General features: G+C 50.4%; 1 protein-coding gene across 10 annotated transcripts in view; it reads left to right on the plus strand.

The window, feature by feature from the left end:
* The window catches only part of NCOR2 (nuclear receptor corepressor 2), a 415,012-nt gene that overhangs the window by 199,754 nt on the left and 197,669 nt on the right, over positions 1 to 17,589 (plus strand). For all 10 annotated transcript variants that reach the window (XM_029056817.2, XM_029056799.2, XM_029056861.2 and 7 more), the window contains exons 5-6: positions 3,230 to 3,409; positions 11,176 to 11,289. In XM_029056817.2, coding sequence (XP_028912650.1) covers positions 3,230 to 3,409; positions 11,176 to 11,289 — 294 coding nt within the window. The remainder of the gene's footprint in view (positions 1 to 3,229; positions 3,410 to 11,175; positions 11,290 to 17,589) is intronic.

The following is a 17,589-nucleotide window of genomic DNA, read 5'->3' on the forward strand; positions in this document are numbered from 1 at the left end:
GAGGCATTTTTGTTTGATACGGAGGTGGATAGGCAACCACTGGAGGTTCTTGAGGAGGGTGGTAATATGTCCTGAACGTTTTTATAGAAAGATGATTCAGGCAGTGATGTGAAGTATGGACTGGAGTGGAGAGAGACAGGAGGTTGGGAGGTCAGCAAAGAGGCTGCTGCAGTAATCTAGGTGGGATAGGATATGTGATTGTATTAACATGGTAGCATTTTGGATGGAGAGGAAAGAGTGGATTTTTGAGATGCTGTGAAGGTGGGACTGACAGGATTTGGTGATGGATTGAGTATGTGAATTGAATGAGAGAGAGAAATCAAGGATAATGCCAAGGTTACAGGCTTATGAGACAAGAAGGATGGTGGTGCTGTCTATAGTGATGGGAAAGTCAAGGAGAATACAGGGTTTGGGTGGGAAGATAAGAAGCTCTGTTATGGACATGTTAAGTTTGAGCTGATGGGAGAACTTCCAAGTAGAGATGTCTTGAAGGCAGGAGGAGATAGGAGCTTGGAAAGAGGGAGACAGATCAGAGGAGGAGATGTAATTTTGGGTATCATCTTCATAGAGATGGTAGTTGAAGCCATGGTAGCGAATGAGTTCTCCCAGAGAATAAGCGTAGTTGGAGAATATAAGGGGACTCAGAACTGAACCTTGCGGGACCCCCACAGGATGATAATAATAATGGTGACATTTGTTAAGTGCTACTATGTTCCAAGCACTGTTTTAAGCAGTGGGGTAGGTACAAAATCATCAGGGCTGATGCAGTCCCTGTCCCATCAGGAGCTCATAGTCTAAATAGGAAGGAGAACAGATATTGGAACTCCATTTAACAAATGAGGAAACTTAGGCTCAGCGATACACAGGATGTTAGTGATGCAGCAGGATTAGAACCCGGGTCTTCTGATTCCCAGACCTGTGCTCTTTCCTCTAGGCCACAGTACTCCTTGAGAGAGTTTATTGCCAAAAGGGTAGGAGGCCCAGAACAGGGCCTTGGGTCACCCACAATTGAGGGATGGGAGGTGGCAAAGGAACCAGTGAAAGAGACCCAGAAGAAATGGCCAGAGATGATGGGAGCGAACTGATGATGGAACCAAGGTGGGATTACGTTTCCAGGGGAATGGAACCAAACTGTCGGAGGTCACCATGGGAATTGGTAAGCACTTAATAAATACAATTGAATGAATGAATGAATGAAGGCGAGGAAGTGAAGGCAGAGGGTGAACTAGACTGTAAGCTCATTGTGGGCAGGGAATGTGGCTGTTTATTATTATTTTGTACTCTGCTAAGCGCTTAAGACAGAGCTCTGCACACAGTAAGCACTTAATAAATACGATGGAATAAAGTAAACCTGCAGGCCCTGGGCTGGCTCTCTACAAGGGCAGCCTGGCCGAAGCCAGTGGCCACAGCTGATGGGCCTGCCCTGGGCTTGTGTGTTTGAAGGAGACTGGCTCAGGTTCTCTGCCCAAGATGGGATTTCCACACCCTGAGTTGGGATTCTCAAAGTTGTTGCCCTGGACCTGCTTATCTAGGGGTTGCAGTGGACGGGAAGACTCTCTCTGACATGGTTGTATATCTCAGTCGACCTTTTAACATATTTTTATTTTAGACATTTCAGGACATCAGTGTCCCCCAAGGAACCTAGAACTAGAGGTAGAACAGATTCCTGAAATTTTGGGCTATGCCACCTGAATCAGACTGAGTTAGATGCATTAGTGTGTGGGAGGGAGTGTTTTCAGTGTAATAAAACTAAGGCATATTTATTGGTCTCGGTGCTGGTGGAGCCAGGCTTTCAAGAGAATGAAAATTATTTGGAAAAATGGTGGCTTAATCAATGACCTGGCAGAGGTCCAGGGCTCTGGAGGTCTCTGGGGCTGCAGGGGGGCTCTTTGGTAGTTGGGAGCTCTTTGAAGTGCCATGTAGGGAAGAGGGCTGAGCCCCACTGAGGGGAGGAGAGGGGAAGAAAAACCTTGGGGGCGGTGAGAACTCTGGATGTGAGGAGTGGAGGCTCCATGCCACTTGGGGGAAGGTAGCCTCTTCATTCAATCCTGCCATTGGGAGAAGATGGCTTTTTTGTGCACCTTCTCCTTCTGCCCACCCTTTGGGGATCAGCAGATTAGCCCAGTTTCAAGAAGCTGCCCCCAGAACATGGCATCTGAATTTGTGGGTGGAGACGGTGCCTTCACCCTCTGGGCGGGCGCCACAGGTTGGCATGAGGGACCGGAGAGTTGGCCACTGCCGTGCCCAAAGGAGAGGAGCTCTCATATCCCGGCTAGACTACTGTGTCAGCCTTCTCTCTGATCTCCCTTCCTCCTCTCTCGCCCCGCTCCAGTCTATTCTTCATTCCGCTGCCCGGCTCATCTTCCTGCAGAAACGATCTGGGCATGTCACTCCCCTTCTTAAACAACTCCAGTGGTTGCCTATCAACCTCCGCTCCAAACAAAAACTCCTCACTCTAGGCTTCGAGGCTCTACATCACCTTGCCCCTTCCTACCTCTCCTCCCTTTTCTCTTTCTACCGCCCACCCCGCACGCTCCGCTCCTCTGCCGCCCACCTCCTCACCATCCCTCGGTCTCGCCCATCCCGCCATCAACCCCTGGGCCACGTCCTCCCACGGTCCGGGAACGCCCTCCCTCCTCACCTCCGCCAAACTGATTCTCTTCCCCTCTTCAAAACCCTACTTAAAACTCACCTCCTCCAAGAGGCCTTCCCAGACTGAGCTCCTTTTCTCCTTCTACTCCCTCTACCACCCCCTCTTCACCTCTCCGCAGCTTAACCCTCTTTTCCCCCCATTTCCCTCTGCTCCTCCCCCTCTCCCTTCCCATCCCCTCAGCACTGTACTCGTCCGCTCAACTGTATATATTTTCATCACCCTATTTATTTTGTTAATGAAATGTACATCGCCTTGATTCTATTTAGTTGCCATTGTTTTTACGAGATGTTCTTCCCCTCGACTCTATTTATTGCCATCGTTCTCGTCTGTCCGTCTCTGTCCGTCTCCCCCGATTAGACCGTAAGCCCGTCAAACGGCAGGGACTGTCTCTATCTGTTGCCGACTTGTTCATTCCAAGTGCTTAGTACAGTGCTCTGCACATAGTAAGCGCTCAATAAATACTATTGAATGAATGAATGAAGGAGAGGTCCTCCTGAGAGCTCCTTTAAGATGGGTGGGAGGACGCTGAGCCCCTGCCCTCGGCTGACTCTGCCGCTCCTTCTGTCTCCCCTGCAGGATCGAGGCCTGGCTGGGAAGCTGGAGCCCGTGTCCCCCGTCAGCCCTGCCCATGCCACCTCAGAGCTGGATCTGCTGCCGTCCAGGCTGTCCAAAGAGGAGCTCATCCAGAACATGGACCGCGTGGACCGAGAAATCACCATGGTGGAGCAGCAGATCTCCAAGCTGAAGAAGAAGCAGGTAGAGCAGACTGGCCGGGGAGGGAAAGCTCCGCAGGCCTTGGCCTTCTGTGTTTCTTTGTCTTAAGGGAAAGTCTCTTGCACAACCCTGGGTCAGCTGGGTCCCTTGGGGCAGCTGAGTATTTGGATGAGGCTGGCCTAGGGCCTCTCCTCCAGTGGAGCTGGGTGGCCACTGCTGGCTGAGCTCACCTCGCCCCCTGCTGATCCTTCTGGCCACTGGGAGCCTGGCTTCTAGGGCCTGGGCTAGGCATGGTAGCCCAGATGTGGTTCCCTGACCTGGGTATACTTGGCTGTTACTTGACCACTGGGTGTGATGCTCTTTGTAGATAGGATCTGGGTAGAAGTCGTGTATGGTCGTTCGCCCCCACCACTGCGCCCCAGGCGGCCTCTGCTGAGGGGGAATGTGACTCCCTCAGCTAAGAGCAGATGCCTCAGTGAAGGAGCCGTCTTGCTGAGCTGGATTTAAACTGGTCCCGCCAGGGATGGTTCTTCCCAGCATCGGGCCTGAGCTCTCTCTGTGCCAAGAACTTAACACCGCCCTCTTGTCTGCGCAACCTCTAAAACAGCCCCGGGCTCCCTTATGCAGCTGGGCAGGGTGGTGCTGCATGAGCTCACCCTAAAAATAAAGGAGGAAACGGGATTCACTGTCCCTTCTCAATCTTAGGGTGTGTTGGAGGGGGTGTGCGTCATTCCTTTTCAAGTTTTTCTGGGAACTACTGCACCATTAACTTCTAGTATCCTCCAGTGGCAGTTGTTCTAGGGCTCTATTTTCTAGAAACCTTTCCTTGGTCTGGAGAGCTTAGCGAGGACCCTTAGCCGGAATTTCCCAGCCAAGCCAGGGCACACAGTCACCCAGGCAATAAAGGGAGAACTTCCTGAGGGCAAGGGTCACCAAACCCTGCAGCAGACTGTTGAGGGAGGCTCCAAAAATGATGGGAGATGAGCTACTGCTGGAATGGGGCAGCCGTTGTCCCAGACTAATGGTCCAGTCCCTGAGGAGGAGCCCAATCCAAGATGACGATTGACAGGAAGCCCCTCACCCCCACCCCCAGTCACCTCGTTCCTCCAGCCCCCTGCTCTTGAACTGTGAGTGGACAGACGTTGGTGTCAAGCTAATTGAGCAGAGCTCTCTCTCAGTTCTTCCGGTTCTATGTGTCTGTTCCTCTCCCTCCAAAGCCAAATGTGTTTTTGCTTAGTTAATCCGGGGCACCTGTTTTCAGCTGCCCTTACCACAGATGTAGCGAAGGGATTTAGGTGGTGGGGCAATCAGATAGATGGAAAGAGTGTCTGGAATGAGGCTGTGAGGCAGAGCATGTGCCCCCGGAACCAGAACAGCATTCTAACTGGTTTGACGATAACATCTGAAGTGATTAGACACTGCCATGGATAGAGAGAGAGAAAGAGAGAGAGAGTGTGTGTGTGTCAGCGGGGAGGAGGGAAGTGATGGAGAAAGAGGGAGTGAGAGAGAAAGAGGGGGTGGAAGGGAGAGAGTGTGCGCAACTGCAGTCCGATCTGGTGTGGGCCCCTAGGTACCAAGAGCACAAAATTTCCAGTGAATTGATGTCTTGCTCCATCAGTGGGACTTTCCATTCCAGTGGAATGGAGTGGAAAAGAAAGCACAGGTGGGGAGCCCGAGGAGCCCGTCTTTACTGCCGAAGGAGCAGTTGGAACTGCAGTGGCCCCAACCTGACTGTGGCTGGAAAAGGAGAATCCCTATTCCATCTCCCCTACAGTGCTGTTGTCCTCGTCCGCCTTCAGAAATGAGCTAAGCGAGGTGGCGGAAGATAGCCCTTCACTGCTGCATCCAGCGGAGGAGAGGCTGAGGATGGAATTCAGGAATCAATCTTTGGCATTTATTGACACTCCTACTTATTCATTAACTATTCAGAGCCAGCCTGGCACCTCTAGGGATGTAAAGCACTTGAGAGGAGGAAATATGATGGCAGGTTGCAGCCAGATGGAGGCAGATTCAGATCATGCTTGCCAAGGCCACCCTGCTGCCCTCACAAATGAGCATGCTCTCAAGGGTGGCTCTCATGGCCCATAATAGTTCAGAGATTTGTGATGCTCTGTTGTCTTCTCTCTGAGGGGGCTCTCTAGGTTATGTCTTCTCCAGGGTAGAACCTGGGCAGGGTGGTCTTCCCCCTTCTTTTGGTTGAAGAGGGACTTGGTTTCCCCAGAAGGGACTTGGTCCAAGCTTGGGGCGACCCAAGGGGGAGCTTGGGCTAGAACCCAGTTCTGCTGACTGCTGGTCTGGTACTTTCTTTGAGTCTCAGTATCTGTGCTAGTACGTCAGTAGTCCCAGTCACATGCCAGGGTCCGGGTATGGTTCATGGTCAGAGTCTGGGTCTGGGTCAGGGTCAAAGTCTGAGTCCAGCTCATGTTCAATGTCCAGGTCCATGTAAGGGTCAGTGTCTGGGTCCAGATCAGAATTCTAATCTGGGTCATGGTCAGAGTCCGGGTTAGGGTCAAGGTCAATGCTAGGGTTAAGGTCCAGGTCAGGATTTGGGTCAGAGTCAAGGTCTAGGTCTGGGTCATGGTCAGAGTCTGGGTCACAGTCCAGGTCAGGGTCAGGGATATCCAGAGCTATGATATTTTGTGGCTTAACCAAGCTGAAGAAGAGCTTATCAACTCCTGCCTCCTCCTTTTCCTCTCCCTCCCCACCTCTGGCCTAGTTGGCCCTGGGAATTCATTCAATAGTATTTATTGAGCGCTTACTATGTGCAGAGCACTGTACTAAGCACTTGGAATGTACAATTCGGCAACAGATAGAGACAATCTCTGCCCATTGACACGAATTATCTTGGAGGAAGTGATTTCCAGCCCCAGTGGTGTCTTTGTCTTTGCAATAGCGACAAGGCTGTTTTGTCCTGAATCTGTGCACTTCTCCAGAGAGCCCAGAACCAAATTCCTGGTTTCTTCTTCCAACCTCTCCTTGGCATCGGGAAGGGGCTGAGCTGATTAGCTCCATTCTGCAGAGGGTGAAAATTGAGGCCCAGACACCTAGTGAAGGTGGATCAGAACAGTGAACAGAACCCAGAGATCTTGCCTTGAGTGGTTCTCCCACTCCTCACCGTCCCACCATCCGAACCAGATGCTCTGGCTCTCGGAGGGCCTCTTCTCTTGTTTTACCTTGGGAGAAGAAGCTTTGACTTAGTACCTTGATGAGGCAGCTGCTTGGTTTCCCAGCGTTCATTGGGGGAGGTGGGATCGGGCCTCTGCTTGCCATAGACCCCCGCCTTTTTGAGAGGGTCACAAAGTGTCAAGTGAAAGAGGGCAGCTCCACCAGCCCCTTTGTGCCATACGCCTCCCTTCCCTCGTTCGAATTTTCAGGACCCCCGCCCAGCCTGCCACCAAGTTCTCAAAAGAGGTGGCCAGGCTGGACACAGGTTGGATGGTGGGTTTCTCCTCATTGGTGCCGATTTGGGGATTTCCAGACTGGGGCCTGCTATTGGCCCATTCTCCCTCTGCCCTCTCTTACCCGCTTGTCCCACTTCCCGTGTGAAAGCGGAGGATGAGGAAAGGAGCCCTGAGTTCCTTTGAGGGGGTGGGGTGAGTATCTCAACCACAAAACCAAGATGGGAATACTGCAGGGGGAACATTTTGCTCATCTGTGAGTCTTTCCCATCAGCTCTTGAGAGAAAAGAGGAAAATATCCTACGAAGGCAAAGAATAAATAGGAACAGATCTCGGTCCTGGAGCAGGCAGCGGAACAGAAGAGCCTTGTGCTCTTAGCCCCCTGCCCTCCCCTGCCTTTCTGCCTTTCGGTCCCCTGGAGGCCTCCTCAGGATAATGAAATCCATTTGTACACAGAGCTGGCAGGACCCGCTCTCCGTGGCTCTGGAGCTCCAGAAACATCCATAGCCAGTGGGAGGGGTTTGGATGACATAGGATCTGGCCATTCCGAGACTGTCTTCCCTCCAGTCCTGGGCCCCCCAGAACTAGGCTGCTTTGTCCAATCAGCTTCCCTCTCTGCTCAGAAGCTGCTACTTTTTCATGCTGGGTAAGTGTCTGGGTCCATCCCCCTTGGCCTCATCCTCTCGCCACCTTGCCCTCAGCACAGCCTGTGGGGCTCACCCTTCCTCCGCCCTCTTCTGTTCTTCAGATGCTGATTCCTACAGCCAACGGGGTAGTGGCAGCACAGAAATTTCTGGGAAGATGATCAAGAATGCCCTCCCTTGGAACACACACACACCCACACATTTTCTCTCACGCGCACGCTCTCCCTCTCTCCCACCTTCCCTCCCTCTTTCTACTCCCACGCCTCCCCTCCCCCACCCAACACACACACTTTTAAAAGTCCCTGAAATCTGCGGGCATTTGCTTGCCTGCTGAGAATTCCCCAGGCTTGTAGTACAGTGTTCGTCATTTATCTAGTCTTGGTGAAGATGATGATGATGATCATGACGATGTTGCCATAACAACTTTACCGAAAGCCTTCTGTGCATTGTGTCAGGAGAGGCGGACTGGATGTTCGCTGGTGGCCACCCTGTTGCCCATCCTGGATATGATGTGCGTGGGCCCGATAGGTGTCGAGACCTAGCTCAAGACTCCAAGTCTCCTGGGATGTGTTGTTGGCTCTTAGAGCCTGGCTACCATGGGCTCTCAATGGTCTCACTGAGAAATACAAATCCAAATATGAATGTGCCAGACATCCTTGTACCCATCTGTTCCCCTTGCTCGAGACCAGAGCAACAGAATCCATGACCATTTCCTCCCACTGACCACCTATAAGGCTGTTTGTTTGTTTTTAAATAGTATTGGTTAAGCACTTCCCTGCACTGTACTAAGCTCTGGGGTAGATACAAGCTAATCAGATTGGACTTGGTCCATGTCCCACATGGGCTCACAGTCTTAATCCCCATTTTTCAGATGAGGTAACTAGGGAACAGTGAAGTTAAGTGACTTGCCCAAGGTCATGCACTAGATAAATTGTGGAGCCGGGATTAGAACCCAGGCCCTTCTGACTCCCAGGCCCATACTTTATCCACTAGGCTACACTGCTCTATAATGTTCTCCCTCCTACCAAGGCAGGGAGTTCCATGTGGAACAGGAACTGTGTCTGGTCTACTATTCTTGTATCTACCCCAGTGCTTAGTACAGTGCTTGACTGATAGTAAACACTTAGCAAATACTATTATTATTGTCATCATCATCAACATTGACATCAGTATTATGTCGGCAACAAGCTATCCTTGTGAAGAGCACCTAGATGACTGGAGGGTTTATGGCAGGGGCCCAAACGTGCACCCTCTACCCCCGTCTTCGACCATCTCAGAGTGACCATCCGAAAGCTTGTCATCCTTGAAAATCCTTTCTCCTTCTCTATTTCACTCTGCCTGCCTCGTTCACTTGTTTGCCTCTGCCTCCTGTCATTAGAGATTTCCCAGAAGGCTGCCTTGGGCTAGACTCACCCAGTCCAGATCGATCATTTCTCTGAGCAGCAAGTAACATGTTAACAAGTCCCCTGTACTTGGCAAGCTCTCATTTCCAGTTTGGCCACCAAATACTCGGGCTTAATTTTTTTAAATAGTAATGAGAGCCATTCTTGGAAAGGTTTTCCATGTTGTGAAGTGCCGGTGCCTGGTTTCAGAATCCTCCTGGAGCCTGTTCCCAGGAGGATCAGGCTTCTTGGCAGGATATTGGATTGAATTTTGGGAAACTCAGTTTTCTTCTTGCCTTTCTTTCATTTTTTTTTTCAGTGGTATTTGTTAAGCTCTTACTGTGTGTCAAGCACTGTTCTAAGTGCTGGGATAGACACAAGTAAATCTGGCCAGACACAATTCCTGACCCACCAGGGGCTTACAGTCTAAGTCATAAGGAGAACAGGTATTGAATCTCCACTTCCCTCTCAACCTTGTCCTCTCCCGAACTTTCCTGTCACTTTAGACAGCACAGCATCCTTCCCGTCTCCCATCTTGGTGTCATCCTTGATTCTGCTCTCTCATTCACCCCATTTATCCAATCCAGCACCAAATCCTGCTGGTCTCACCTTCAGAACATCAACAAGGTCCGCCCTTTCCTCTCCATCCAACCTGCTACCACATTAGTACAGTCACTCATCCTGTGCCGACTCAATTACTGCATCAGCCTCCTTTCTGACTTTCCAACCTCCTGCTTCTCCCCACTTCAGGCCATATTTCCACTCTGCTGCCCGGATTATCTTGCTACAAAAACATTCAGGGAATGTCACCCACCTCCTCAAAAATCTCTAGTGGCTGCTTATCAACCTCTGTATCAAACAAAAACTGCTCACGATTGGCTTCAAAGCTCTCCATGACCTTGCCCCTTCTTACCTCACCTCCTTTCTCTCCTGCATCCCAGCCCACACAATCCACTCCTCTGGTGCTAACCTTCTCACTGTGCCTCGATCTCACTTGTCCCTCTGTCGACCCATGGCCCACATCCTACCTCTGGCCTGGAACGTCCTCCCTCCTCAAATTTGCCCAGCAATCACTCTTCCTCCCTTCAAAGCCCTATTGAAGGCTCACCTCCTCCAAGGGGCCTTCCCAGACTAAGCCGCCCTCTCCTCATCTCCCCTTCCCTTTCGCATCACTTCGACTCGCTCCCTTTGCTCTCCCCACTTGCCCCACAGCACATCTATATGTATATATCTGTAATTGCTCAATAAATACTATAGAATGAATAAACTAAGGCACAGAGAGGTTAGGAGACTTGCCCACGGTCACATAGCAGGGCAAGTGTTGGAGCCAGGATTAGAACCCAAGTCTTCTGGCTCCCAGGTCAGTGCTCTATCCACCAGGGCATGCTGTTTCATTCTTTTTTACATTGCCAGGGCCTCTGGGAGATAGAAGTGGTGGGTGAGTCTGTGTCATTTTAAGGAGAGTAAATGTGTTGTAGGAACACCTTTGATAGTGGTCACAGTTTCCACCTTGGAAACCTACTGCCAGTCCTCTGCCTGCTTTCCCTTCCCTCCTCCTGAGCCCCAAGAATGAGTTAGGTGGGTTCCCCAAGAAATGATTAGATGAATTAGGTGCAGATGTTTCTGTCTTCCAGAAAATGGCTTAACAGTCTCTGAAGGGAAGACTTTCCCCTGGGTCTGATGCACTCATTCAATCCATTAATCAATTAATCAGTAGTCTATATTGAGAGCTTTTTGTTTGCGGAGAACTTGAATCAGTTTCAAAGGAGTAGGGGCAAAGGGATCCTTGCCTCATGGACTTTACGATCTAGAGGGGAAGACAGACATTAGATTGTAAGATCCTTAAGGACTAGGATCTCGTTTATTATTCTCCCATAAGTTTTGGGACAGTTGTCTGCACAGAGTAAGTGCTTGATGAATGCTATTGAATGATTGACAACTGATTAGAGGGGGAAATAAGAGAGTGAAGAAAAGTCCAAAAATGTATGGGGTGCATAAGGATTATGGAGTATAGTGTGTAGTACTCTAGTACAGGGTGAGAGATTAGTCAGGGAAGGCTTCCTGAGGAGATGTGAAAGTGTCTTTCCTACTCTTGGTTCCTTTCCTAGGGTAGCCAGTTAGCTCGTGGTTGGGGTGTCAGTGGCGGGGAAGGACTCCATGGTCAGTTCTTGGTTCTTATCTCTGACCTGGGTCTCTTGATGATTCACCGGAAATGAATTGCAGCTCGACTTCCGCTGCTGCGTCAGCCGGGCCTGGCCAGGCTGTGGAGTGAGGGGGAGGGGGTCTCCCGAACCCTATGTCTCTGGTGTGTTTTTGCCTTTCTCTTTCCACTTTTGAACCACACATTCACTGTTTACTTTACTCTCCTTTTTGACCTGCAACAGCAACAGCTGGAAGAAGAAGCTGCTAAGCCCCCAGAGCCCGAGAAGCCGGTGTCCCCACCACCGATCGAGTCCAAGCATCGGAGCTTGGTGCAGATCATCTATGACGAGAACCGGGTGAGCACTAAGGGACTTGTTGGAATCCCCATTCCCCTGCACCCGCCGCCAACTCTAGGTGAACTAAGACTAGTGGCTGGTGTTTCCTCTTCCTCCTCTTCCTCCTCCTCTTCTTTCTCTTCCTCTCTGTGCCGATTAGAGAGCAGGCTTGCTGGGAAAAGCAGGCAAGCAGAATCTCAGCAGTCCAGAAGTTAGGCATTCAGCACTTTTTTGCCCCCTGGGTGAGGATGACTAGATCCAGGGGTGGAAATGGAACAGGTCCATGTAACCATGACTCCCCTCCTGATTCACTGCAAATGGAGCTTGAAGAGTTCTCATGCCCACATCCCAATTTCTTTTTAATGTTCAGCAGTAGTAGTAATAATATTTATTAAGTGCTTACTATGGGCAAAGCCCTGTACTAAGCACTGGAAAAAGCACATAGTCCCCTAAAACATGCATATCTGTAGAATAAACAGGGACGGAGGTTTGCGAGTGGCACATTGAAGGAAAATAGGAGATAAGGCTGGTCATAAACTCAAAAGGAGCATAAGGATTTCAGGCTCCTCACAGAAGGCAGTGCTGCAGCCAAGGCAGTGACCTTCTCAGCGTTCTCAAAGTTGAAAGCTTCAGCCGGCTGCCACTCTTTAAGCCCTTCCTGGGCTGGACTTGGGTGTTTGGGATTCTCAAAGGATCCTCTCATTGAAGTGCAGTCCTGTTAGGAGGTTTTGTGGTAGACCATGCTCTAAGCCGGATTTTCTGTCGATCTTGGTGCCTCGGAAGTGATGCTTGGGGGTGGGAGCAGTCAGCTTCAGGAGGCCCCTGGGTCTAGAGTGGTGAGAAGCAGATGGGAGAAAGTGGACCATTTTGGGAAAATGTTTGAGCCGGGTAGGAAGCACCTCAGTCAGCCCTGAGTATTTCCTCCCTCCTTGACCCCCTCTGCCCTGTGTCTCTGCCAGTATTTTTGACAGGGGGACACATGGGTTGCAGGGCTGGGGGGTCCCAGCCTGGGGGCCCTCCTGCCTTTGGTCAGGGGCTTGGCCTGAACTGTGCTCTTCAGGTGTCCTTGGTTTGAAGGACCTGTCCATTCACCCCACTTCTGGTTGGGTTCTGGAAGCCGGCAGTTATGCTGGGGTCGACTTAGAGAGTCCCTCTGGGACTCACAAAGTGCATTCATCGAGTGTCCCTCCCTGCCTATCTCCTATGAATACCCAAATGTCAAGAGTGACAGCTCTCTCTCCAAAAGCCACAGTGGGATGCCAGTTAAGCCCTGAAAGGAAACAGTAGATGAGAGTGAGTGGCTGTGGAGCAGAGCTAAGCTGTGAATCAATCAGTCTGTATTTATTGAGCACTTACTATGTGTAGAGCACTGCACTAAGCATTTGGAAGAGTACAACAGAATTAGCAGTTGCATTCCCTTCCCATAACAAGACATGTGGTGGTGTTGGCGGGGAAGGGAGAAGGGGCTTTCACACCACTCACCTTGTTATTGGGGAGGAGCAGCAGACTACGCCTTAATGAAGACAAGGCCAGGGTGGAGCCAGTTCTGCCATTTAGTAGTAGTAATAATAATAATAGTACTTGTTAAGCACTCACTGTGGGCCAAGCACCCTTCTAAATGCTGGGATAGATACAAGTTAATCAGGTTGGACACAGCCCCTGTCCCACATGAGCCTCACACTCTTAATCCCCATTTGACAGATGAGGTAACTGAGGCCCAGAGAAGTTAAGGGACTTGCCCCATTGTCACACAGCAGATATGTGGTGGAGGTGGGATTAGAACCCAGATCCTTCTAACCCAGGCCCAGGCTCTATCCACTAGATCTACCTGCTCCAGTTCCCAAAACAGTGTTCTCCCCCCTGCCCTCCCCCAATCACCTCCAAACCAGTGTTTCTTCTATTCATTCAATAGTATTTATTGAGCGCTTACTATGTGCAGAGCACTATACTAAGCGCTTGGGATGAACAAGTCGGCAACAGATAGAGACAGTCCCTGCCGTTTGACGGGCTTACAGTCTAATCGGGGGAGACGGACAGACAAGAACAATGGCACTAAACAGCGTCAAGGGGAAGAACATCTCGTAAAAACAATGGCAACTAAATAGAATCAAGGCGATGTACAATTCATTAACAAAATAAATAGGGTAACGAAAATATATACAGTTGAGCGGACGAGTACAGTGCTGTGGGGATGGGAAGGGAGAGGTGGAGGAGCAGAGGGAAAAGGGGAAAATAAGGCTTTAGCTGCGGAGAGGTAAAGGGGGGGATGGCAGAGGGAGTAGAGGGGGAAGAGGAGCTCAGTCTGGGAACGCCTCTTGGAGGAGGTGATTTTTAAGTAAGGTTTTGAAGAGGGAAAGAGAATCAGTTTGGCGGAGGTGAGGAGGGAGGGCGTTCCAGGACCGCGGGAGGACGTGACCCAGGGGTCGACGGCGGGATAGGCGAGACCGAGGGACGGCGAGGAGGTGGGCGGCAGAGGAGCGGAGCGTGCGGGGTGGGCGGTAGAAAGAGAGAAGGGAGGAGAGGTAGGAAGGGGCAAGGTGATGGAGAGCCTTGAAGCCTAGAGTGAGGAGTTTTTGTTTGGAGCGGAGGTCGATAGGCAACCACTGGAGTTGTTTAAGAAGGGGAGTGACATGCCCAGATCGTTTCTGCAGGAAGATGAGCCGGGCAGCGGCGTGAAGAATAGACCGGAGCGGGGCGAGAGAGGAGGAAGGGAGGTCAGAGAGAAGGCTGACACAGTAGTCTAGCCGGGATATAACGAGAGCATGGGTCACCTCGCTCAGGGCTCTGAACTTTGATCTCAAGAAGGCAGGGGGAGCAGAGGGAGCTCAGGAGAGCTCCAGGTGGAAGGAAGTGGAATGGGTGGGTGTCCTGAGATACAGAAGCTCACTCACTCCTGGTTTGGGGAAAAAGCTGCCACCAGAGCATCTGAGGTGATCACCCTGGTCTCTCTGAGGGGGTGAGGGTACACCCTAGTTGTCCCAGTGTTCCCCGCAAACACAGGATGGCCTCTGGGCTCCTGCAGCTGGCCTTGGAGCTGGTACAGTGGCAGCTTTGACTTCCATCTCCTCTGGTTCACCTACAGAACCGAGCTGCCAGGTCTCAGGATGGACAGTGTGCTAATACTCCCAGGGGAATTCTCCCAGAAGGGAAAGAGCAGTGTTTCCTAGTGGATAGAGCACGGGCCTGGGGGTCAGAAGGATCTGGGTTCTAATCCCCACTTTGTCATTTGTCTGCTTTGTGACCTTGAGCAAGTCACTTCACTTCTCTGGGCCTCAGTTACCTCATCTGTAAAATGGGGATTAAGACCGTGAGCACCTTTGGAACAGGGAACTGTGTCCAACCTGATGAACTTGTATCTATCCCAGTGCTTAGTACGGTGCCTAGCACATAATAAGCGCTTAACAAATACCATAAAAAAGAGGGTTTGAACTGCAGATTAGACCCCAGTTAAAGGCTAACATCTGTAAAATGGGGATTAAGACTGTTAGCCCTATGTGGGACTGGTATTGTGACCAACCTGATTATTTTGTATCTACCCTAGCACTTAGAACAGTGCCTGGCACTTAGTAAGTGCTTAACAAATGCCACTATTATTATTATTATTATTATTAATAACACTAAAATGGGATGGACAGGGTGGGCTGTGAACTCTTCCCTGGAGAGGTCCCTGGTCTGCTGGTCTGCTGCTCTGAGCCCAGAAGCCACCCTGTGTTTTCAGAGAACCCTGGGATCATTAAGGGGTAAGGGCTGCTAAACTCAGCCTAGCTGTGAGTGCAGGGGCTGGGATCTGTGAGGCTGGTCTTGACACAGGGGTGACCTGGGGGTCCACCCACACGGGCTTGGATTACACTTGGATTATTCTCATGCCCATTCCCCTTCTTTCCCCACCACTGGCCCCCTGGGGCCTTCTCCTTCCCCACCAACCCCAGAGGGGAAAGCGACCCCAGAGGAAATCCTCCGTGGCCAACTGCTCACGGGCCACTGGCAGAGGTGAACGTACAGCTGGAAATCCTACCGACATTCTGGAACAAGAGGAAAATTAGCCCTTGTGCTAATTAATCTCCACAAGTGACCTGGGGCCTCTCCAGAGAGCCCTGTGAAGATGGTGCTTATTCAGAAGGAAGGTTGGCGCATTTCTCCCCCTCTTCCTCTGTCCTCAACATCTCCCCACCCCCCTTCCCCTTTCCCTCCTGGGCTGTTTTAGCATGTGAAGGAGACATGGGCCGTAACGTCTTCTCTCATCCTTGCATGAAGCTCCCTTAACTGACTGCATTCTGCGCAAGCCTACTAGGAAATTTTGTTGCCGGGAATGTTTTTGTTTCAGGTAGTCTTTTCATCAACAAAAGAAGAAGAGAAGCAGCATGGCGTATTGGATAGAGCTTGAGCCAGGGAGTCATAAAGTCATGAGTTCTAATACCAGCTCTGCTGCTTGTCTGCTGTGTGACCTTGGACAAGTCACTTAACTGGCCTTCAGTTCCCTCATCTGTAAAATGAGGATTGAGACTGTGAGCCCCATGTAGGACAGGGATTGGGTCCAACCCAATTTGCTTGCATCTATCCCAGTGCTTAGTACAATGTCTGGTACACAGTGCACTTAACAAATACGATCATCATCATCATTATTATTATTAACAGCCCCCTGGTCCGTCTGGCTCTCAGGCTTCAGTGCTGCTCCTGGGATAGCATTAATGTTTCCCGAGCAGCCAGGCAGATCTTGAGGCTCACAGAAAACCATAACCTTAAGTGGCTGGAAGCAAGGAGGTGAGGGGAGTGAGGATTGAATGTTCACCTGCAGAGTGACTCTGACCTGCCCCCATTCCATCCCCAATTTGTCTTCTACTGCATGGGCACCTACCTGCTCTTATTCATCACCAGACTTCCAAGTGCTGCCTCTCTGCACAGTGGTATTTGTTAAACGCTTACTGCATGCCAAGCACTGTGCTAAGTGCTGGGGTACAGAACTCCTCATCTTCCTGCCCAAAGCCTATCCTCCCCACAGCATATCACAGTAGAGACTGCTACCTTCCCCTCTGTCTCTCAGGCCCATAACCTAGGCATTATTCTCAATTCATCTTTTTCACTCTACCCACATATTAAATCTCACAAATCCTGTCAGTTCTACCTTCACAATATCTCTAAAATCCTCCCTTTCCTGTATTCGAACTGCTACTACACTGTTCCAAGAACTTATCATATTCTGCCGTGACTACTGACCTCTCTGCCTTCTGCACCTCCCCACACCAGTCCATACTTCACTCTATTGCCCGGATCATTTTTCTAAAAAAAATTCAGTCCATGTCTCTGCATTCCTCAAGGACCTCCAGTGGTTACCTATCCACCTCTGCATCAAACAGAAGCCCCTTACAGTTGGCTTTAAAGCACTTAATCAGCTTGCTCTCTCTTACTTTACCTCGATCATTTCCTACAGTAACACAGCCCTCACATTCGCTCCCCTAGCACCAGCTTGCTCACTGTGCCCCTTTCTCATCTCTCAGGCCACTGACCCCATGCCCACATCCCCCATCTGATCTGGAACCCTGTCACCTTCCATAAAAAGCAGACCATCATTCTCCCCACCTTCAAAACCCTTCTAAAACTACATCTCCTAGAGGCCTTCCCCAGTTATGCCCTCTTTTCCCCAACTCTCTCCCGTCTGCATTTCCTATACACTTGGATTTGTACCCTTTCAGCCCTTGATGTTCCGCTCACCCTCAGACCCACAGCAACTATATACATATCTACAATTTATTTATTTGTATTGTCAGGCTCCTCCTCTAGGCTGTAAGCTCATTTAGGGCAGGGGCCGTGCCTTCCAACTCCCTTGTACTCTCCCAAGCGCCTAGTTCAGTGCTCTGCACACATTATGCACTCAATAAATGCCACTGATTGATTCTACCTTTACAACATCTCCCTAATATGCCATTTCCTCTCCATCCAAATTACTACCATGGTGATCCAAAAGCTTATCTTTTTCCCACCTTGACTTCTACATCAGCCTCTTCACTGACCTCTCCACCACCTGTCTCTCCCCAGTCCAGTCCATACTTCACTCTGCTAAATGGATCACTTTTCTGAAAAAATAAAAGAAGTTTAGTCCCTATCTCTACACTCCTCAAAAACATCTAATAGTTGCCTTCTGCACCCACTTCTGCGTCAATCAGAAAGTCTTTAAGGCACTCAGTCAGCTCTCTCATTCCTGACTGTGAGCCCGTTGTGAGGCAGGGATTTTCTCTATTTGTTGCTGAATTGTACTTTCCAAGTGCTTAGTCAAAGGGCAGGGACTGTCTCTGTTGCCGACTTGTACATTCCAAGCGCTTAGTA

This window comes from Ornithorhynchus anatinus, chromosome 2, assembly GCF_004115215.2.
Source record: "Ornithorhynchus anatinus isolate Pmale09 chromosome 2, mOrnAna1.pri.v4, whole genome shotgun sequence".
Lineage (NCBI taxonomy): Eukaryota > Metazoa > Chordata > Mammalia > Monotremata > Ornithorhynchidae > Ornithorhynchus > Ornithorhynchus anatinus.